Source organism: Entamoeba invadens, assembly GCF_000330505.1.
Source record: "Entamoeba invadens IP1 unplaced genomic scaffold scaff_1105074726357, whole genome shotgun sequence".
NCBI lineage: Eukaryota > Evosea > Mastigamoebida > Endamoebidae > Entamoeba > Entamoeba invadens.
In genome coordinates this window covers 353,471-376,135 of record NW_004443615.1, presented here as the reverse complement: position 1 = coordinate 376,135, position 22,665 = coordinate 353,471, and the positions used below count along the sequence as shown (strand labels likewise).

Sequence of the window (22,665 nt, the reverse complement as noted above, 5' to 3'; positions counted from 1 at the left end):
TTTGAGATTGCATTCGGCATATCACTCTCTTCTGTTACTACGTTGTCACTTTTTTGATGAAGTTTTACTTTTTTACTTTTATAATATAGTTTATAGTTGTTTTTACTATGGATTAACAAAAAAGTTACTTATGAAAAATTGTGGAATAATAAATAATCTGGATTGGGATAAATACAACTAAACATTTTCTTTGAGGTTTTTTCAACACTTTTTCTTATTATTGAGTTGCTTTTTTTGTATAGTTCCAATTTAATAAAATATTTATAAAATATGGTTATTTCTTGAAAAACAATAATACTATAACGAAATTATAAATTATTCTAAAAAAATTACCATATTTTTTAATTAAAATAATTATTATTAATAGTTATTGATAATAATATAGTTAATAATTAAAAAAAATAGTAATTATCTAATCAATAATTAATATTATTATAATTCATGAAAGCATTTTATTCCGACTTTAGTTAAACAGTTTAATAACAATAATAATTAGTAATATATTAGTAAAATATTAATAAAAATTACTAATAAAAATAACTATACGACTAATTATTCTTCTTCTAAAAGAACTGTTTTGTTGTTGACTATTTCGTACTCTTCTGTGTCTTCTTCTTCTTTCAAATAAAATCTTTGGTAAGTAGCAAAAAAGCTTATTAAAGCCACAGAACCACCAAGCATAACACCACCGGTGATATCTGAGAAATGGTGATAATGGTCACGAGTTCTTGTAATTGCGATAGTAAAAGCAAGTAACACGGGGAGCGCAAAAGCAATTCCGCAGACCAAATTCTTTGATTTGAAATGCGTTCTCTTCATATAAAAGAATATGTACAACGCAAAGAAAAGAAGACCCGCCATAGCAAAAGAGGAGTGTCCTGATGGAAATGACTTGAAACACGTGTTTTTAGAGTGGTCACATCCATTGAAGAAAAACGGTCGTGGACGACCCGCAAAAAGTTTGAAGAGTTGGGTCAAAAACCCATTCAATGAGTCGTTGAAAACAAATGAGAGGACTACATTGAAGCACCCATAGATGTATCCACTATATATCGAGAGAACTATAATTATAATTACTGGAACTATAAAGTCGATGGTAATAGTCGACCATAACCCGAAGGTCCCTTCTTTCCGAGGAAATGAAAAGAGGGGGTGATTACTTGGAATGTCCATATGATGTGGTGGCAAATATGTTAACACTTTGGATAATACTAATACTATTAAAGTGACGAGAATATCAATTTTGCGTGACTGAAAAAATGTTGTCAATAACGAAGTAAGGCCCATCACAATATTTATACTAGTTCGCTAGTTGTTTATTATAATTTGTTTTCTAATTTGTAATAGCATAATGAATAGTTTGGTTCATTAGTTTGTTTTATAACTTTTTATTGTATCAAAAACAATGAAATACAACATACTATAATATAATATATTTTAATTACTTTTATTGATTACTAAAAATTATTTGTTCCAAAAATAGAAAAACGTTTTGGTGTATTAATAGTTTATTTTATTATTGTGTTTTAATATAAAACTTACTTATTAATAAAATAAGCCAAAAAAATGACAACTTTTGTACAAGATTGAACAAAACGGATCACAATCTCGAGATTCTTGAGTTTGAGTAGAAAGGGTCTGGTGGTATAAAAGGGTTGTTGCTAAGAGACATAAAAGGTGGTGATGGACATTAAGTTGAAATGGGCGTTCCACACATTGTACACGTCCTCTTCTCAAGTCATCAAAGAGAAGACACTCAATAAGATTGTAAAGTCAACTTTAAACGGTCAGCTGCATGTTGTCATCAAACAAATATACTCAAGGCTCTCTGGTAGTTCACAGGAAGATGTTTTAGTTTCATTAATGGTTCTCCACAGAATATTTCAAGACGGTAACATTCGCGCTTTCCAAAAGTTTTCAAAGAAGGAGATAGAATTCAGTTTGAAAAGTGAGAACAAAGAATTTGAAAATCCACTGTGTTGTCTGTATTATCAACACCTTTCACATCTCTCGAATTTCCACAAAACGTACTTCTGGTTCGCGGGCGATTTTTCCATTGCACAGAATACTAAAATACCGGCAAGTCTTAAAATGGAGAAAAGCATAGTTTTTTTATGGGACGAGTTGAACAAGATATTCAATGAAGACCATGTCCTTCTTATGAAAATAAAAGACACTGATAGAGAGAAACCCGTTTTATTTCAAATGAGCAGAATGATTGTCAGAGAAATGCTGTTTTTGTTTGATGACATCAAACTTCTTGTCAACCTCATAAAAACAGACCAAACACTCAATGGTCAATTTTCTTTGTGCCTTGATCAAGCTAAAAAAACACAGAACAAACTGTTAAATGTTGTTTTGTCATTTATTGACGTCTTTCAAAAAGGGATGCGAGCCGAAAATTGTGAAAAAGAAATCTTGTTCAAAACAAACACAACTGATGGACTAGTGTTTTGCAAACTGTTTAGTGTCAGTCCTTCCTGTCTTGACTGTGGAAATGCTTATGTTTTATGATCATTAAATAATGGTCATAAAACACCGCTTTGTTTCCCATTGTAATTGTATTAATGTGTAACTGTTATTGCTTAAAAAATAAGAAAAAAGGTGAATTAATAAACTCAACGCCAAGGACAGGACAACACACAAACCAGTAGAACGTGTTTCAAAATAAAGTTTGTGTGTTAGTCCTGTTTTCGACTAGTCGTCTATCAAAATACCAATTATCCCAATAAAATAGTCTATTCCTAGACAACTTTGTTGGAATTATTGACTTTCTGATAAGTTGTTAGTCATAAGATTGGGTGATAGTTCGCACTGCTGATTTTCTTGTATATCCTGTTGTTGTGGCACGAAGTACACTGGTACTACATTTACGTAGTAAATGTAGTAACCCATAGTTATTGGTGCACCATCTTGATCTACAAAACAAGTCATTTGTGGTGTAAATGACGTCCCTTGAACAACAGGACAATTATAATAAGATTCTTGACTTTGTGTGATATTACTTTCATCAACATTACTTCCACTCGCTGAATTTGTAAGAACAGCTTCGTCAATATTAGTTTCCAAATTGCTTTCTTTTTGTGATACATCAGGTGGTTCAGTCACTTTTGGTTCTAAAAAATTTTTCTCGTATTTGTTATATTGTTTTGTGTTATCTTGTACGTTCAATTTTAGTATACTCCGCTCACCAGTTATTGTAGTGAGCACATCATCCACAGTAAATTCCCTTCCATTTTCAGTCCTTTTACCCTTTGAAGGTGGCAAAAGGGTTTGAAAGTGTTCATTGATCTTTGTTCCAAATACGTTAGTATCGTCAAATGTAAGATCGTTGAATAATATAACTCTATTCCTTTTAACACTTTTGGACGATGATCTTGTTGGCATTATTTCCATTAAATTGCCTCTTCTTTTCAACAACTCGATTATACCATTGTAATATACTGATTGAACACTTTTGTCCTTGTTCCTCTGTTGACTGTTTTTCTCTTTGTCGCGCTTCTTTCTCTCCGTTTCTGCTTCGCTTTGTATCTCGGGGTCGCTCACTTCATCGATAATGAACCGTTCTAAGCCGCCTGTCTTTTTCGTCGTGCGGTGAAGCTTTGCAGTGTATCCAAGTTTCAGAAAACATGCTATTAAAAAGGTCTGCTGAGTGATCGAGTTCCGGTCGCTTTCCTGTTTCTTAGTAAGCTCTGGGAAACTATCGACTGATGGATGAACTAAAGGTTTACTCATTGATATTACTAGTTCAAAGTACCTTTTTATTGTTGTTTTTTCTTGATTTCAAAAAATCTCTTTTTGTTCTGAAATATAAAAATGAAATGTTTTTTTTTTCAGAAGAATGACAAACGGGTTCTTTTCTCATGAAAAAAAAAATAAAACACTAAAATTTAATGATTTGGTCAATTTCAGATTGAAATGCATGATAATTGACATTTTTGAATTAATAAACATCTATTGGGAATAACGCATAAAATTTAAATTAGTTTTTATTGGCTAAATTATTCAATTAAAAGGTTTATTTCAAAACTGCACTTTCTGATCAAATTTAACTTTTTTGTCATTAAAAAATTATAAGAAAAGCGTTTTTGGGATTACCATATTTGACAACATTGATAGAACTAATCTAGATTTAAGTTTTTTTTAATAGTTCAGTGAATAACTTTCATTTTATAAAAAATAATAATACTATTAGTATTAGTATTAGTATTTTATTATTTATTATTCAATAGTTTCAAATAGTACGATAATAGTTAATTAATTAAAATAAATAATTAATTAAATATTTAAAATAAATAGTAAATAAAATCATAAAATAGTTTTAAAATATTTTGATTTGTTTAAAAAAAATATAAGTATTAGTTTATTGTTTAATTTTATCAATTATTGTTTAACTACAAGTATGGTAAAAACCCACCAAATTGTCTTAAACCTTTCAAGCTTCAAAGAAATTAATTACGACGTCATCCCGAAGAAGTACGATAAAAAATTGGACAATGTGAAGTGTTGTATAACAAAAACAAAAACAAAATATACAAATGGAAATCACAAAAAAATACATTTGTTTATAACTGTTCAAGACCTGATCATAACGAGTCGCATCTCGTGTAAAACCGTAAGAAGTGACATCGGAGAATAAGTTTCAAAAATGCGTTTGTAGAGTTGGCTTACAATCGTTATCCGAAAATATCGTTTCTAAATATATAATATATTTTTTCTGGTTTTGACCAATCAATTGACGACTATAGGGTTTTGTATTGATTTGTAAATGATTATATTTTGAGTAAAAATTTTTTTGAATTTTTCAAATTAAACAACATATAACAAAATTATAATAAAATAACATTATTATGTGAACCAAAGCATATATAATAACTAAACTATATGATAAATTACTTGAACCCAACTTGATAAAACATCATGCGAATTATTGTTCAGCGTGTTTTAGCCGGTTCTGTGACTCACGTCGAGACGGGCAAAATAGTTGGAGAAATCAAAAAAGGTCTTCTTCTTTATTTTGGTATTAACGAGGCAGACGACGAGAAAGATATTGATGGAGCAGTGAAAAAGGTGTTAAACCTCAAACTCTGGGACAGTGCCGACGGGACCAAGCGCTGGAACCGCAGTGTAGTCGACATGGGATATGAGATTCTTGTTGTTTCTCAATTTACTCTCTACGCCATTTTGAATGGTACAAAACCTGACTTCCACAAGTCGATGAAGGCAGACAAGTCACTTGCTTATTTCAATAATGCAGTCCAACGATTTAAAGACCTCTACGCACCAGACAAAATTCAAACGGGTGCTTTTGGGGAGTATATGAAAGTCTGTGGCGATGTCGATGGTCCCGTTAACATCATTATTGATTACCCTAAAACATCCGACCCATCTCCTGTGCCTTCTCCACAACCCGACGACAAGCAGAAGAAACAACAGAACCCACCTAAACAACAAAAACAGAAACAACAGAAGAAAGCACCAGAGGCACAACACATTGAACACAAAGAGGAGAAGAACTAAATTGAATTATTATTTAATCTATACTCTAAATACTATTATTTAATAGTAATATACTATAAATTAATAGTATTATCAATAGAAATACAAATTACTGAATTAGAGGCGATATACAATGAATGACTATTACTATGCTAATATACGAACTGAGCAGTTCTGTCGGTTTTAAATATGAACTCAAACAATTCGTTGGAGAGTGTGGTGATCTCTTCAATTTGATTTAAAAAAGTTTTAGCCCAACGGATCATAGGGCGACTTGCCCCACCATCCATAATACTTTGAGCAACACATAACACTACTATAGCACAAACCAAAGCAGAGTGATTACCAATGAGTCTCTCGGGCTCACTATAAAGTAGATGTGTGACATTAGTAGCAACCGAATTGAGTTGTGGTAACTGTCTGAAGTAAATCTCTAAGAAGAGATTGACGTATTGGATCGGTACAGGAAGGTCGATCCGGTAATCTACTAATCGAAGTACTTCCATCTCTTTTGCTCGAAACTCTCGCTTGGAACATACTAATAACGTGTCTCGGTATAACTCTTTTACCCACCTTTTCCGCTTTTCATACATCTTCGCTGATAACGATAGACAGACAAAGCATATAGTCTCGGGATTTTGCTTCTGGACATATTCGGGACTTATCACACACAGACGCTTTAATAAACTATTTGTTATGGATTTTTTACTATTACTTTTACTATATTTGTGAATTCTTAAAATCAACAAAATAAAGCAAACGTGACAGCGGTGTGTGTCGTTACTGCGTTGAAGTGCATTCTATTTGCCGCAGTGAATAGTTTCTGAACAAATATTCTTGCGGGCCAGCAGTTGTTTGGTGGAATCATTTTGGAATATTGTTCTTCCTGTTTATGAATAACATTTTTAATAACAAAAACAAACAAACCTTTGAGCACAGTTGAAAGAGAAGATCACGATATACAAACGTTCCATCTCCTCTGTCCAAAAGAGTTGTGTTGTCCAAAACTAAAGGACTTGAGCAAACAATGTTATCATCATCAACTTCACTCATTTTATCAGATTAAGTTTCGGCCAACTTTTATTTTATAAGTTGTTGATCACTTTTCAATTCAATTGCGTTTTGTTTTTTCGTCGGAGTTTTTATTTTTTGACTTTGTTTGTGTGATCTTTTCTATGCTTCTCGTTTTGGTTCAAATCAAAAATACAAATATCAAATAAAGAAAATTAATTGAGAGAAATTGGAATATATAACAAATTTTATAAAAATAATAAAAGAAACCATAAAATTAAACAATAAATACATTCAATCTCTTGGTACGACTTCGAACACCAAGTCTGTGACAAAGCCGTCCCTCACATCGCCATCACCCGGGAACCTCACAAAATAATTTCTTTTCTTCGCGTTAGCGTTTAAGTTTTTTGGTATTCTATAAATCTTGGGGATAACACTTCCGTCCACAAATTGTTTTTCTTTTTGTACAAATTCTTTGTTACAGATGGAGATTTTTGTCACGTATTTAGCAATTTGGTAGTACTCTTTTTCTCTCAAAATTTGTCCTTTTGGTGTGAAAGTGATCACAAGGTCCCCATATCCATTTTCCAAAGGAATTCCACCTCCAACTATTCGAAGGACTTTAGTTAAATTTCCATGGACATTCACTAACTTTCCATTTAACGTCACCACCTTCACTTCAAAATTTGTTTCTTTAGAACTTTCAGGTAACTCCACACTTGTCAAGACATCTTCCCCTTTGATGAAAAACCCACTTTGCATCTCGTCGACTTGAATCACAAAAATGTCATTGTCTTTCTTATGAATTAATGTACTCCCTGGCTTTGTTCTCTTCGGGACTTTCAACTTGATCCCGAGTTTGTCGACGTCAACAACCCCTCCTTCGCACATGATCGGCAAAGGCACTTTAATGTCATATCGTGTGACGCGATGAGGTGTCAGTGTTGAGATAAAGATCGTTTTGTCTGCCTGAGGTATCACAAATGTTTGATTTGGGTATTTTAATGCGTGCGAGAGCGTAACTGCACTCGTGTGATCCGCAAATTTCAATGCAACGTCCATGTTCTCTTCATTAATTTCAAAGGATTCGATGTGATTTGTTTTTTGCACGTTGAACGTCATAAGTATTTGTTTTGAGACTTCTCTCCTCAAAAAGGAGGGCGCCTTTAACAATGTCAAATCCCATTTTCTGAACACTACTGTCTTTCCTGTAAGTTGTTCTATTTTACCATCAAAAGCTGCTTTATGTAATTCATTAGGGTTTAACGCAACAACGTGAATTTTAAACGGATACCCTTCTATTTCAACAGATCCAAGTTGTTCGATATAACTTCGTGCTATTTTATGTGCAGTCTCATCGGGTAATGTTATTGAAAACATTTGTAAATGTTGACTTAAGTCAGTGGATACAAAGACTCCATTATCAAACACCGTATATGTCGAATCGGGCAATACCTCAACTTCTACCGTTTGGTTTTGAATTTGAAGAATTACTCCGTTGATACTATATTTAGGAATTATAAATGTGTACTCAACACCTTGAATATTGATGGTCTTCTCACATCCATTAAAAGCTTCATAAAAAGTGATAAACAGTGTGGTTTTGTTTTGAGGCGGTTGGACATACGACACCCTGTGACGGGTCAAAGAATCTAATAAAGTGGTTTTGACGTATTGATCGTCTCTAGCTAAGTCTGCAAGTGTTGCTAATGATATGCAAAAGTTATAAATTAAAGATCCTGTGGCATAAAAATCACTTTGAACATTTTCAACAGAACATCTTGTCGCATTTTCTATTTCCTGTATAATTGGAGAGAACGCCTGTGGAATGAGCGCGCGAAGGGAAAACATTTGAAGAAACAACTCTGTCACGGCTGGTTTGGGAAAAGAAGTTGTTGACATCGGCGATTTTTGAGTTGATTTTTTAGATCAATTGATACGGTGTTTAGTTTTTTTATATTGCCGATAATACAGTTTTTTTTCACAATTGGGTTGATATTTTTTTATTTTTTTTTTTGATGGAAATAATACAAATTTGGTTTGAATTTTTTTATTTAATTTGAATCATTTATTGTTAATTCATTCAACTATTTAAAAGTATATACTAGATGCATTAGTTTTAAAATAAAAAGGATTGTTTTAATTACAATTTATAGTTTATTAAATTATTGTGGAACTAAAATTGTTGATGGCTAAAATTAGAATGGTAGAACGATTCGAATAAAACCGAAAATCACTGTGTACAATTTTGAAAAATAAGTTTTTAGTTTGTTTTTTTACCTCGAAAAATGCATGAAAATTCCCCAACATAACTCAAATTAATAAAAAGAAAAAATCTTACATTTCGATAATTAAAAAGCAGAACGAAAGGAAATTTAAAGCTGGAAAAAACTTGAAAATTAGGTATGTTGTTGCTGTTTGCCTTAGTTCTTTCAATACACGCGTGGTGCGATCACCGAGACGTTATCGGAAAAGATCTCATCGACGGCACACTTGCTGGCTGCCTTGCTGGAAAGCACACTTACGCTGCTGCTGTTGCGTTTACTGATGACGGAAAGTTCAACTTGAACGTCATGAAGAACAGTGCTTATCTCAGAGGTGCTGGGTTCAGAGAAAAGGGCATCGACTTCATCTTCAGACCATGCGTCTCTTGTGGTGACACTGCCGGACAGCTCTCTGGATACCACGTCAATTCTGTTCAATTCAGCCACAACGGTGTTATTGTTGAAATTAGAGTTGGCCAATGGTCATCGAACAAACAAACCAACATTGCTGAGATGGAGTCATTGATGAAGGCTGCTCTTAAAGTCAACAACGACAAAGAGCCGGTCATGATATTGACTTCGAAAGAAGACTGGGAAGCTATTTTCGGAGCTGATTACGTTTCTGACATTGCAAGAGCATTCCCACTTATATATGTTGGAGATACTAATGACAATATGGACGACTTCGTTGCTTTCGGAAGTTGGACTAAGGCCACCGAAAAGATGAAAGGTGGAAAGGTCTTGTTGTGCAACACTTCTCTTCTCCAAACCGTGAGATGCTGATGCCTATTAATTTTTTTCGTTAATTAATTATCTTTATCTTTTACTATCTTATACTTATAATATAATAAAAGTATTATGTAGTTTAATTTAATAATATAATAATTAAACCATTTTTGAAAATAGTTAATAATTATCATATTATTAACTATAATTAATAAAACTATTTTTTTGTAATTAATAAATATTATTTTTAATATTATACTATTATAACTATTATAATATTATAAAAAAATTACATTTAAATAATAAAAAATGGTATGAAACATTTATATATAAATGAATGACGAACTTTAAAAGAAGAACTTTCTAAGTATTGGAGATGAAGAATACTATTGTTACGACGACAAACACCCACTTTCAATCGATCTTTCTGAACGTGATGCAGCTGACAACCCGTCCACAAATTGCGGATGTTCTTAAAAGTTACCAAGACTTTACTACAGAAACCTTACTCAAAACTTTACCACTTTCACAGAACAGAGAAAAGTTAATTATTTGTGACAGACACTCGTTTTCGATGATGGAGTTAGTTGCCGGACAATTTCTTCAAGACCAAAACTATAAAATCATCGACATGATCTGTTATGACGACTTCAAAGACACTAAGGCGTTTGTCGAAAAGTTGTTTAGAGACCGTTTTGCATTCATTGTTGTCACCGAATCGACGACCAATGCGGCCATTCGAGCAATTGACTTTGTCGAGAAGGCGACTGCGATGTTTAACGAATTGACGAAAAAGAATTTTACTATCACCCCAGACAACTTTTTCTTCTTCAGACTTCCACGATTCACTCCATTTGATGGGAAATTGCTGGAGCCATATAAAAACAAATTCCGCATTGGGAAGATCGATGTGCCTGTTGGAGTGTTACAGTCAACACTTTTCTCTATGCAGCAAGACGACGCGTTTGTGAGACTTTTTGCTGAACGGGATATCTCCGTTGTTTCAGAAGTGTTCAATGCTTTGGAGAACTTTCAAAAGAAGTTTGGGTACATCCAGAAGATCCAGAGTAGAGGGTGTTATTCTCATCAATTAGCCGAGATGATGAACAACAAGAGAAATTATGATGAATTTAATAAAGAAATAGACTTCATGTATGTCGTCGACAGAAGTTTTGACTTGTTAACGCCCGAATTGATTGCGTCGAATTATGAAAGTTTAATAGACGACACATTTGGGATCAACGATGACTGCACCACAGTACCAGTGGACTTAAAGTACTTTGAAAAGACGTGTAATGGACCGAAAGAGAGTGATCCGTTGTATCAAGTGTTAGCACAGAGAGGGAGTGGGATCATCCCATTACATGGGAATTGGTATAATGATGCGAGAGACTTGTTCTTTTTGGATGTGCCAAAAGTGCTTTCCGAGAAGGTGCAATTGACGAAGGAATTGAAAGAAAAGAGTTTGCAGGAGGAGAACATCTTGAAAAAAATCGAGAAGACTACACACTTCAATATGTGTATGACCTTTGTCACATTACATCCACAACTCTATCAAACTATTAATAAAAGTACTAACGGATTCGACTTTATCGAGAAGATGGACAAACAATTCACATTCTTCGATAATACATTTTCTACTACAAAACAAATCACGGCAGGTATGTTTAAACAAGACATCGCGGGTCCTGTCATCGAACTGTTACTACTTGGGAAGCACGACGAGGCACTGAGACAACTTTCAATGATATCAGCGGGGTGCGATGGAATAAAACCAGAGACATTTGAAGAGATCAAAACCGCATTCATTCAGTTCAATGGAGGAAAAGAAGTTGATTTGTGGAGTAAGTTGGAGATGTCCGGGATGTTGAAGAAAGTAGGGGAGAGGAATCGGACATACTCTGCTATTAACAGTGCGCTCAGAATTTATGAGAAAGATGGAAAGACTTTATATTCGGGATACACTCCACTCATTGCTAAGACTCTTGAAAATATAGTCCAACCGGAAGTTGTCGAAGAAGCACAGAAAAGCTTGTTGAAGTCGATGACCAAAATAGTCTCAAAGACACTCCCAGAAATTCTACCCGAAGACGAACAAATCAAAGTCACTGATGTAAAGGGAAAGATCGAAGGCAACCCGAAGAGTATATTAGTTTTTGTTATAGGTGGTATTACACTTGGAGAAATAGCTACGTTAAGAAACTTAAGTAATGTCATCAAGAGACCTATTATTATTGGAAGCACTAACATTATTAGGAAAAATTCGACACTCCTCGGACAGATCCAGAAATCACTTGACTTCGAGAGATTTAACTTTAATTGATACAGTTGTCGTTCTATTTTTGTGACAATAAAAGGTAGAATAATACTATTAATTGTTATAACCAAAGAAGTTAAAATAGATTAGAAGGGAAACGTCTGAGGTAAATAAGAAGAAAGATGGTATAGACAGTCTGCATCATTCTTTTTGACAACAGAAGCTAACCAACTTGGAACATTTCCGCGGGGATCTCCTTTGACTATTCGAATCAAAACAAATCCATCGTCTTTTGGTACCAATTTCATGCCTACAGTTATGAATCCACGAACTGTATCGTTGGAATATGTATTGTGTTGGGTCGAATTGACGGATTCTAGAATCAGATAATAACAGCCGTCTTTTATAAACCATTTCCAAACAAAAACAAAGTCTCTGTTTGATAAAGGCCATGGCGCTTTGTGAAGAAAATATCCCAAAGCACAAGTATTATCATCGTAAATGTCTATTAATTCAAAAGAAAGGAAATCTTTATCAATATTTTTCTGATTTTCAAGTGACCCACCTTTAAGAAACTCAAAAGTCTTCTTTATGTCTGCTTTAATTGTTGTTTGGCTCTTCAAATACAAGATCGAACCTTCTTGTGGTCTGTCTGATACTTCAATTTCCGAATGTGCATAACTCAATGGAGTCCAATTGTCTGCTAACATCTCATCCATCCAACTTTCCATCTTCTTTCCTTTTGCAATTACTTCTTCTTTCGTCGAACAAGAATCAAGGTTCTCTATATCTACCGACATTTCCTTGAATTTTAAAGTTTTTTTCTGTACTTTTATAGTTAATATTTTGACCAAAAAGTTAATAACAAAGAATTCTATTTTAATAAACCATTTTCCTATTATTGGAATTCCATTTTGTCATTTTTTAGTTTGGAATTAAAAAACTGTAAAAAATTCCATTTTTCGAATTATTTTCAACATCATGAAAAACAAAGAGTTACTTAATTTTGGATGATAGCCAGTCTAAGCCCTCATAAAGCCCATCACCATTCGTGGCACATGAATTCTGACAAAACCACTCTCTCCCTTTGATGTATTGAAGACCAAGCCCGCTGACTATGTCAGACACTGAAAGCGCTTGTGGAAGATCGTGTTTGTTGGCAAACACAAGAAGGGGAACACCAATCAACTCATCTGTGTTGAGTACTGTCTGTAACACACTTTTCGCCTCAGAAAGACGTTCTCTGTCGTTGGAGTCTAACACGAATATGATGGCATTTGAACTACTGTTGTAATGTCTCCAGAGTGGAGGAATCTTCTGTTCATTAATGTCGAAGATGTTGAAGTGAAGGTTTTTGAAGTCGACTCTCTCCGCGTTGAACCCGATAGTGGGTATTGTTGTCACGTTCTCCCCAAGACGCAGTTTGTAGAGAATAGATGTCTTTCCTGCTGCGTCAAGACCTATCATCAGAACACGCGCTTCTTTCTTTCTAAACAAGGTATCGAGCCAATTTCCCATTAATGAATGAACTAATCGTTTTGATGCGTTTAATTATACAAAGAGAACACATCTCTTGCTCTCAGTCACATAGCATTTCTTATGTTACTGTTCAAGACAAGTGTTCTGCTGTGATTTTGATATTATTATAATTTATAATATTTTTTAATTATATAATTTTAATAAATTTATTAATATTTAGTAAATATATCAATTTATAAAATTAATAAATTATTAGAAAGCCAAATAGAGTGTAAGTAATCACAAGTATACTTACTATATCATTTTATTATATTTTTGTGCAATGGAGGTTTAGTTAATTATATACATGTATAGATCAGGTTTTCAACAACATGAACAAAACTTGACACTTAACTGTGACTTTAAATATTTTTTATTTCAAAAGTTTCTTACTGTTGAGTTCAACAGTTAGAGACTTATATAACTTTGTTCTATAATATTGTTGTTAAATATAATCAATACATATAAAAATCATATATAATTTGATATAATATATTGTTCAAAAGTAATTTTGACAAGTTACCTTATATAGCCATTTTTTAATGGCTTAAATTCAAATTACAGTCATTATTCGATATAAGAGAGAAAAATAAGAGGAAGCCCTTATATCGAATAATAGAAAAAAAAATAAAAAAAAGATATTTATGTGTTTGCTTTTTGTTGGTTATTTCATTATAAAAACTTAAAATGGTAATAATTGGATTAATTTGTCACTAAGTTAAAAAGTCAAATAAAATAATATAAAAACCATGTTTTATTAAATTTTTAATAAAACATTTTTATTAAAATAAACAAAATAATAAATTTATAATAAAAATAGATAAACAAGTAAATTTTATTTAGAAATAATACAATGAATGTATTTGCATTCTTTCAAAAAGAATACTTTCCTTGACAACAACGATTCATTCCGTTCATTAACATTTACAGGAATGTCTTCATTTTCAGGTTCAATATTATGTAATCTTTTTTGTAATTCAAAAATTGTTTTATCTATTTGCTCTTTTTGGACAATAAGCGTCTGAATATTTTCTTTGATATCTTCAACTTCTTTTTCGTTTATTTTTAACAAAGTATTCGTGTCGTTGTTATACTCTTCATTCGTCATTGAAGCGGGTATATTTTCTCCTTCAAATTCCCAGTCATAACGAGGATCAATAATTTCGTCATAGTCTTCAAAGCAATTGCGAAACCCAGCGTGTTCCCAACAATTGGTTATTGTCATCTTAGTCACTTTATCCCAAGCATTTACACAAATCTCAATTGCGTTACCAACTGTGAAAGTAGGCAACATTCTCTTGAGGTTTACCGAACTTAATACAACATCCATAAAAAGGCGATGGTAATGCCTCTTAAAAGACATAATTATACCGGCATCATCTGGTTGATATTTGGATGTTGAATTTTCAGGAAGGAAAGTGAGAACTATATGCCTCAAACCAGTGAGTTCATACACGAAACAATTCTTTTGATCCTTGCCTTTAAACTCGTATCTCTCATCAAGATCAAAAAGTTCGTTATTTGTTTTCAACGTCAAAGTGTGGCTGGGACAATTGTCAACTATTAAAAGAATAGTTCTATTTGGAGTTAAGCGATCAATTTCGTCATCCCAGGATTTCAACCAATAATGAAAGATATAAGTGGTCATCCATGATTTTTTCTGGTTGATGTATATTGTTTTAAAGATAGTAAGGTGAGGGTCTTTAAACCATCTTGGGTTTTTTGTTGGTCCGATAACCAAAAGAGGTCTTTTCTCTCCCACGAGAGAAGTACAAATCATTAAAGAAATACGAGCTTTTGACACTTTATAACCACTCTTCTGTGAATCATCAAGTGTCCTTTCGGGCAAAGCCATATAATACAAACCAGTTTCGTCGGCGTTGTATACATCTTCTTTGGGGAACTCATTAACAACCTTTAACAGTTCTTCGAAAAGAGGACGAACCTTTACCAAATCTACAGAAGCCGCTTCTCCATGAGTTTTGTACATTTTAAAATTGTTTCTCTTGCAAAAATTTTGGGCCCATCCAATAGAAGCACCTTGGTGAATAGTATCTGAGTGTTCTTGAATAAAACATCTGGCTTGGGAAACCAACATAAAATAATCAATTGATATTCCCGCTTCACGAACTTCATGAAACCAATTGATCATTGCTTCCTCAAGTTCCGGGTTCTGTGGTTTTCTTATTCGTTTATACGAGGATGGAAAGTTTATCAATGTTTCTTTAGAAATTGAACGCAAATGATAAACTTGCTTTGGAGAAATTACTATTTTTAGTTGTTGTCTTACAACTTCGATTACTTTCTGTGTATTTTGATAAAGATCAATTAATTCAATAATTTTTATTTTGTCTTGTAACATCAATGATGTTCTCGTTTTAACACGTTTGGATTGCATTAAAACTTAATGATTTAACAGATTTATTTGAAGTTTTAAGTCGAAACAAAGTTAGATACAAAAGTTTTATTTATTATGTTAATTGTGTTAATATATTTGTCTTTGTTTTTTTGATATATTATAAAATTTATTATTCATTTAAGATAAAAATAATTGCCAATTGTTTTCAAGACATAGGCAAAGTGTTTATTTTGGTTAGAAAAAAATTAAAAATAAAAAAAATATTTTTGTGACAAAAAACAAACCGAGGTATTTATTTGTTAATTATACAATTCCTCATTTTTTCCTTTATATCGAATAACATTGGTACATGGTATTCCCTTATATCGAATAATGACTGTATTTTTAATTATTCAATTGACAATTTAATTATCATTTTTCTCTGATTTGTCAAATAATAATGACAAATTCAATTTTTTTGTTGAACTAACCCTTCAAATAATTTTAATTTATTAACTAATTAGTTTATTAAAACTAATTATTATTATTATTTAAATGATAGTCTTTTCAAATTTAAGTTGAAGTTATAATAATTAAAAAAATAGATAATAATACTAACCAGTTATTTGTCATGTTTTGAACAAATTGTGTCAGTTTCAATAAGTTTGTGTTTTCGATTTATTAAACGATTCACAACTTTCGATATGTTTTAATTGAATTATTCTGATAATAATTAACTTGAAGTTTTTAATGAATTGTATTATTAAGGTATAATATTTTAATATTATTTTATAATTAAATGTGTCTTATAATAAAATTTAATTACCATCTAAAAAATACACAATAGCCTTTTTTCGACTAACTTATAATTTAAAATGTTATTGGGATTATCTGGTAAATGTTTTTTATTTTTGTTATTTTTTTTTGACTTAATATCATAATCAAAAACATTATTTTATTTACTCCCTTATTTCAATAAATTACAGGAGATTTTGTTGTAAAAAACTGACTTTTCAGGAGAAGTGTTTTTATTTGCTCATTTTGTCGTTTTAGTGTTATTGTTTATAGAAATAATTCATTTCATTAACTTCAATTCCCGCTATTTACGTATTTTATTGTGGATTGTTTTCATACTTCTTTAACTATTTTTGCAACACCAATAAATCTTCGCTTATTTTCTTTTTTAACTCCACCACAACACATCCATTTATTCTTTTTGTATTTGATGTGCTATTAATTATAATTAAAAATATTATTTATATTAATTTGACATTTTTAAATAGACTGACTATATCACCAATTCTATCAATATGCACTTTTAACATTCCCTCTAATATCCCTTGTTTTAGCGGTTAATTCTTTAATTTATACCCCATTAAAAAGATTGACAAAACAAGAAATCATTATACATTTTTTGCCGTACGATAACACTTCCCGTTTTTATATATAACAACTTTTTATTATATTTATCAGTCTATTATAATTTTCTTTACTAATGATACTTGACAAATTAGAGATTATTATACCATTAAGTTCGACGAATATAATATTCCATATCATTATAAAAATCATAACAAACCATGATTAACATTTCAATTATATTCTACCCTCTTTTTTTAAATCTCTTTTTTCATATTCACTTTATGACAGTGCACTTACTTAACGACCCAACACTCACTTTACACTCTGTCTTCGATTTATCAAAACAGATCTTCTTGGAACCTGAAGACTTCATCCCAACAGAAACAGATAAGTTCATTTGGTCCAGTGTTTTAAACAACTCGCAACCATTCTCCGTCGCAATATATGAAAAAGTATTAACTGCACTTCACAACCAATGGATGTCTTACTCATCGATCTCTCAACCAACATCCCCACAACCAGTCAATGAGTTACACCCATCTCCGCCATCCCCTCATCCCCAAGAAGAAACAACAACACCAAACAATTCGCCAGTCGATAAATCGGAACAAATACAAAACAGTGTTCTACCCGTCATGACTCCTCAAAAACAAAGAAGACCCCGATTACCAGAGAAAGGAAGTTTAAAAAGCAAGTCGTTACAATGCATACCGTATTCCACAGAGTTACTTGCAAGAGGTGAAATTGCCCTCAGAGGAAGAAAAGCGTTGAAAATCAATACCACACAAAAGTCACAACAGAACGAATGGAAACTTTTTGAAACAATTTTAAGCCACAAAACAAAGAAAGCGAATGTGAAGGCATTTGATGATAATACACCACAAGAAAATCTGAAATGCATTACAAAGGATTTAACACAAGAAAACACACACGATAACGTTGGGAATACAAAGGAACAAGAACAAAACAGGAGTGGTGTTGTGGACCAATACTTATTAATGAAAAAGCAGCGAAATGAAATGTGTGGTGGGCGACTGAATATATCGCTCAACGACGATGCCGAGGGAATCACAATTGGAACGATCAAAGAAATGATGCGAGGCGATATGAGTCAGATCTTTGTTCAAAAACAGAAGGAGTATTACAACGGTTTAATGATCCTCACTGGACTCTATTTGAATGTCATTCGTCATTATATAAGAACAGAATATATCGCAACATACACAAAAGCATTAAAAAGTATCGATAACATCATTCCATCTATTATGTCACTTGAAAGGAGAGTCATGCGAATATTCAGTGTGAACGATGGGCAAGACGACGTTGAAAAGGTGATGGCGTGGTATGGCAAAGAACTGGTGAGTTACTCTGTGTTTATTGAGAAGTTTTATCGCATCCAGAAGATCGGAGAACTACAAAGCGTCGCACAACTCTCATCTGAATTTGAGAGTGGAAAAATCGAATGGGAGGCGAAAGGATACCATGTACCCCCCTTCATGGAATTATTAGAGTCGCCAATTCAACAATATGGCCGGATTGGCGTGTACATCACTCACATCATGAACACCAAACCAATCAGTCCAAACGTGAAAACAGCTGCGCAGATGTACATTGATGTGACTGAGAGTATTGGCGGTTATGAAGTGAAAAAGGTTTCAAAGACCTTTTCGGAAGACTTCTCGCGTAAAGACCGTAAGTTAGTGTGGTTTGGTGGGATCAGATTGTCTTCGAAAGAGTATAAAGGGAAAGAGTGGCGCTTATGTGTGTTATTCAATGATATCTTTGTCATCGGCAAAGTCGATATTAGAGATGACTTTAAGTCCGAGAAAGATGTCTTACTCAAATTTGAGAATTCTCCGTTTGGCAAGAAGATCGAAGAGCTTGAAAAGTACAAATGCAGAGTGGAGTCCAAATTAATAGTATCTAACATCAAAGTGTGTTCGATGAAGAATCAGACTTTTGTGATCAACAACATCATGTGCACTTGTTCAAGTACTCAACAAAAAGTATGTTGGGAAGATGCGTTCAAGTCCGTCAAACCACAGTTACTTCTCTAGATCGTTCTGTTTATTAATTTGTCTTTTGTTTGTGTTTGAATGGTGTTGTACAAGATTTTAATAATTATAATAATAATAATATTAATTTAATAATAACTATATAATATATTTTAATAATTATTATAATGATTAAATATATTACTATAATTAATAATTAAAAAAACTAAATAAAAATTCAATCATCAATTATTCGGAGTCAGAAGATGAGTCTGAAGAGCTGTCTGAGCTCTGTGAAGCCGAAGAACTGCTTGAAGAGCTGCTCGAAGAACTTGATGAGCTTTCTTTCTTCTTTTCCTCTTTCTTTTCTTTCTTGATTTCAGTCTTTACTTGAGTTTTCTCGACTTTTGGCTCTTTCTTGATTTCGACTTTCTCGACCTTTACTTCCGCCTTCTTTTCAGTTGGTTTCTCTCCCTTTGGTGCTTCCTCTTCTCCTTTCTTTGTTGGAGCGATGTATGGGACTGATTTTGTGTATTCTGCTGGAGTTTTGTCGGTTGGTTTTCCATACTTCTCAAGCTTTCCTTCAGCAACAAGCTTCTTCTTTTGTTGTGCGAATGGGCCAAGTCCCCACTTGCGTGGATACAAGTCCTTATCCATAATGACTCTCTTAATGGCAGCAACAACACCATATTGGCAGCTGCTCATCTCTTCACTGGTCATCTTAGCAATACCAAGGGCAATAGCCTCACCCTTAGTAGTCATCAAGACAACGATCTCGTTCATGGTGATGTCCTTAGCGTATCTCAAAAGGCCCGGAATCATTAATTTAGCGCCATAGCAGATAGCGTTAACAGTGGAATCCTTCACAACAATTCTCTTGTAGTTTGTGAGTAACTTCTCGAGTGGCTTGACGCAGTATCTCAAGTAGCTTTCATCACCATGGTTCTCATACAAGTACATGGAATCCATGACATCATGGAGAGTCACCATGTCATCCTTCTCACACAAATTTCCAGAACGAACTCTTCTGAGCTCTTCCATATGAGCGCCGGTCCCGGACAAATATCCCAAATGGACGCAAAGGGTTCTCATATAGGTACCGGCTTGGCATTCAGTTCTGAACAATGCAAGTCCTTGTTCCTTATCCATCTCAAGTACTTCAGTCTTGTAAATGGTTCTAATTCTAAGGGTTCTCTTAACAGCAGCAATGACTGGTGGAAGTTGGAAGAGGGCACCGGTGAGTGTCTTGATGGTCATCTCCATCTTCTTCTCGTCTTCAATTGGGCTGTGGAATTTGCAGACACAGACGTACTCCTTTCCGGCGTCTTGTTGCGATTTTACAAGTCTGGTAGCTCTCTCAATGCACACAATGAGGCACCCGGTGACGGCTGGATCTAATGTTCCAGAGTGACCAGTCTTCTCGACTTTTAAAATTCTCTTCAACCACGCAACGACTTCGTGAGATGATGGGTTGGCGGGTTTGTCCAAGTTGATGATACCGTACTTAAGATGTTCCTTAAGTGGTCTGTTTGTTGGGGAGTTACCAGCTGAAGCTGGAGTGTATTGTCCAGAGCGGATCTCAAGTTGGTCGTAATTTTTCAAGAGATATGGCCACTTTGAGTAATCGGGGGTGGTCTTTTCGTCGGAGGGCTTGATGACAAAGTCGGACATTCTGATAAAGAAGAAACTCAAGGGTTTGTTTTGTATATCATGTAGGGTTTCAAGGGTTCATTCATTTTTTGTTTTTTAATAACACTTTTGTTTTTTTTATAGATTAGTTATAGTTTATTTATATTTTTTATATAGTTTAATAAAGACCAATTTATGTAATCAAAAGTTCAGTTTGTTGTGACGGAAGATATGAAAGGCAAGGGCTTGTGGGACAGAGGGACCGATAGACATAAGAAGAAGACACAACGAAAAAGAAAGGGTTTTATTAAAAATGTATGATTACGATTAAGTAATCACTGGTGTTTACTGTGAGTATTTTGATTTTGTAGTTTTATATTATTTATTGTTTTTAAGTTTGGATATGATAGATATAAAACTTTATTATTACTTTGTTTACAATAAAGTGGCTATACTTTAATTTTAAAATGTTGTTTATATCTAGCAGATGATAATGAACAACAACGTGTTTTTAATGTCTTATTGAATATGGTAAACAAATTATTTTGTGTTTGATGTTATAATCAACATTTTGAGTTCTTTATGCTGTTAATAATTGAGGAATACATTACTCAACATTTTTTCATATAGTTTGGATGGTTATCAAGTAAATATAATTAAGATAAATAACTCAACAAATATTAAGTGTGTTATATAATATCGATTCATCTTTGAAGACGTTCTTGTTTACCAAAAAACAATAAGATAAAAACAGTTTGCATTTATTATCATTTCAGAAATAATAATTAATACACAAAATATTATAATAACATATTTTATAAATTATAAACCCAATAATTAATAAATGTTAGTCAAAAAGGTTGCCAATAACTGGAGGTAAGTGACAAAAATAATAGAATAGAAATGCTGATTCAAAGGCAAAATAGTATTTTAACCCAAAGAAAAACTCAATTGTTTTTTTAAAGGTTGAGCATCTAAAAAAACAGAATTAATAAAAAAAGAAGAAATAAAATAATAAAATATAGTATTATAACAATAATAAATATATTTAGATTTATTTATATAAGTCCAAATATATATAAAGTTGAGGTGAGGCATCTAACATGCAATTATTAGACTCTATTCACATGAAGAGTGCATCACAAGACCCCCAGACATCATTTGACTCTCCAGTCAAAACGCGCCGCATTCGAGAAAAGATAGAGAGTATGGACGACATCTTTGTTAGAATGTATTTAATATCCAAACTGATTCAAAGCAACTTTATTGTTGAAATCACTTCAGGGAGGCGGTGTGGTGGTGTTTGTAACATTGAAATCACAACGATATATAAAAAGTCCCAAGATAAAAACAGTCAGAGTATCACCACTTATTATGCATATGATTTAACTTTAAATATCGAGGATCGAATGAATGCAATGGACAAAAGGCTTTTTGAGATACTTAAAGAAAATGGGTATGATGTGGAAACGTCGTTTGAAAATAACAAGAGAAATGTTACTGGGGTTTTGTTTATGAAAAATGGAAAGAAGTTGATAACAAGAAGACCAATGACGATCACAAGGGGAAAGCAGTGGTATGAATCAATGCAACAGAAAATTGAAGCAGCATATTTGAGAAGTTTGCGGCTCGAAAAGAGTTCGTGAATGTGTCTTGTGTGTTCTTTGTACTTTTTAGTTTTTTCAGGTTATTTCGTTTCTAATTATTTTCATGGAACAATGAATGACATGCCAATTAGGATGATTAACTTGGAAAGGTGCTTATTATTTTAGCTTTTAACTATAACTTGAAAGTAAGACAACAAAGTTTAAAATTTATAAATGTTTTATAAGTATAATTACTATCAACCATTTTCAATTAAATTATTGGCGATTATTTTTTAACAAGAAGGAAGTATTTGAATAACACAAAAGCGTAGCACTTACACTTGAAAAAACAACAGATACTTCTTTATTTCAGTACTGTTAGTTGAATAGTTATAATAATAATATGTAACAACAAATACACAATAAAACAAATCTTTGAAGCAAAAAAATCTTTGTTAAAATATGCTGTTTGTATATG

The 22,665-nt window shown here is 32.8% G+C and overlaps 13 protein-coding genes across 13 annotated transcripts; 6 read left to right on the top strand and 7 right to left on the bottom strand.

Moving 5' to 3' along the window:
- Positions 1–128: 128 nt before the first annotated feature.
- EIN_371550 (phosphatidic acid phosphatase type 2 domain containing protein 1B, putative) lies at positions 129–1,287 on the bottom strand (the record flags this gene model as incomplete). The annotated part of the gene is made up of 2 exons (XM_004259466.1): positions 129–297; positions 599–1,287. 2 exons carry the CDS (start codon positions 1,285–1,287, stop codon positions 129–131), a joined length of 858 nt encoding a protein of 285 aa, XP_004259514.1.
- A 576-nt stretch (positions 1,288–1,863) lies between these two features.
- On the top strand, positions 1,864–2,514 carry EIN_371540 (hypothetical protein; the record flags this gene model as incomplete). Its single annotated transcript, XM_004259465.1, has 1 exon — positions 1,864–2,514. The coding sequence occupies one exon, from the start codon at positions 1,864–1,866 to the stop codon at positions 2,512–2,514; it is 651 nt and encodes a 216-aa protein (XP_004259513.1).
- Positions 2,515–2,763: 249 nt separating this feature from the next.
- EIN_371530 (hypothetical protein) lies at positions 2,764–3,735 on the bottom strand (the record flags this gene model as incomplete). Its single annotated transcript, XM_004259464.1, has 1 exon — positions 2,764–3,735. The coding sequence occupies one exon, from the start codon at positions 3,733–3,735 to the stop codon at positions 2,764–2,766; it is 972 nt and encodes a 323-aa protein (XP_004259512.1).
- A 1,185-nt stretch (positions 3,736–4,920) lies between these two features.
- EIN_371520 (hypothetical protein) lies at positions 4,921–5,520 on the top strand (the record flags this gene model as incomplete). The annotated part of the gene is made up of 1 exon (XM_004259463.1): positions 4,921–5,520. The coding sequence occupies one exon, from the start codon at positions 4,921–4,923 to the stop codon at positions 5,518–5,520; it is 600 nt and encodes a 199-aa protein (XP_004259511.1).
- Positions 5,521–5,651: 131 nt separating this feature from the next.
- Positions 5,652–6,552, bottom strand: EIN_371510 (hypothetical protein; the record flags this gene model as incomplete). Its single annotated transcript, XM_004259462.1, has 3 exons — positions 5,652–6,186; positions 6,261–6,385; positions 6,427–6,552. The coding sequence occupies 3 exons, from the start codon at positions 6,550–6,552 to the stop codon at positions 5,652–5,654; spliced, it is 786 nt and encodes a 261-aa protein (XP_004259510.1).
- Positions 6,553–6,804: 252 nt separating this feature from the next.
- Positions 6,805–8,415, bottom strand: EIN_371500 (hypothetical protein; the record flags this gene model as incomplete). Its single annotated transcript, XM_004259461.1, has 1 exon — positions 6,805–8,415. One exon carries the CDS (start codon positions 8,413–8,415, stop codon positions 6,805–6,807), a length of 1,611 nt encoding a protein of 536 aa, XP_004259509.1.
- Positions 8,416–8,918: 503 nt separating this feature from the next.
- EIN_371490 (lysozyme, putative) lies at positions 8,919–9,560 on the top strand (the record flags this gene model as incomplete). Its single annotated transcript, XM_004259460.1, has 1 exon — positions 8,919–9,560. One exon carries the CDS (start codon positions 8,919–8,921, stop codon positions 9,558–9,560), a length of 642 nt encoding a protein of 213 aa, XP_004259508.1.
- A 319-nt stretch (positions 9,561–9,879) lies between these two features.
- Positions 9,880–11,826, top strand: EIN_371480 (vacuolar protein sorting-associated protein 33A, putative; the record flags this gene model as incomplete). The annotated part of the gene is made up of 1 exon (XM_004259459.1): positions 9,880–11,826. One exon carries the CDS (start codon positions 9,880–9,882, stop codon positions 11,824–11,826), a length of 1,947 nt encoding a protein of 648 aa, XP_004259507.1.
- Positions 11,827–11,906: 80 nt separating this feature from the next.
- On the bottom strand, positions 11,907–12,560 carry EIN_371470 (hypothetical protein; the record flags this gene model as incomplete). Its single annotated transcript, XM_004259458.1, has 1 exon — positions 11,907–12,560. One exon carries the CDS (start codon positions 12,558–12,560, stop codon positions 11,907–11,909), a length of 654 nt encoding a protein of 217 aa, XP_004259506.1.
- A 196-nt stretch (positions 12,561–12,756) lies between these two features.
- EIN_371460 (ADP-ribosylation factor, putative) lies at positions 12,757–13,278 on the bottom strand (the record flags this gene model as incomplete). Its single annotated transcript, XM_004259457.1, has 1 exon — positions 12,757–13,278. The coding sequence occupies one exon, from the start codon at positions 13,276–13,278 to the stop codon at positions 12,757–12,759; it is 522 nt and encodes a 173-aa protein (XP_004259505.1).
- A 3,981-nt stretch (positions 13,279–17,259) lies between these two features.
- EIN_371450 (hypothetical protein) lies at positions 17,260–19,035 on the top strand (the record flags this gene model as incomplete). Its single annotated transcript, XM_004259456.1, has 1 exon — positions 17,260–19,035. The coding sequence occupies one exon, from the start codon at positions 17,260–17,262 to the stop codon at positions 19,033–19,035; it is 1,776 nt and encodes a 591-aa protein (XP_004259504.1).
- A 186-nt stretch (positions 19,036–19,221) lies between these two features.
- On the bottom strand, positions 19,222–20,643 carry EIN_371440 (H/ACA ribonucleoprotein complex subunit, putative; the record flags this gene model as incomplete). Its single annotated transcript, XM_004259455.1, has 1 exon — positions 19,222–20,643. One exon carries the CDS (start codon positions 20,641–20,643, stop codon positions 19,222–19,224), a length of 1,422 nt encoding a protein of 473 aa, XP_004259503.1.
- Positions 20,644–21,728: 1,085 nt separating this feature from the next.
- Positions 21,729–22,247, top strand: EIN_371430 (hypothetical protein; the record flags this gene model as incomplete). The annotated part of the gene is made up of 1 exon (XM_004259454.1): positions 21,729–22,247. The coding sequence occupies one exon, from the start codon at positions 21,729–21,731 to the stop codon at positions 22,245–22,247; it is 519 nt and encodes a 172-aa protein (XP_004259502.1).
- Positions 22,248–22,665: the final 418 nt, after the last annotated feature.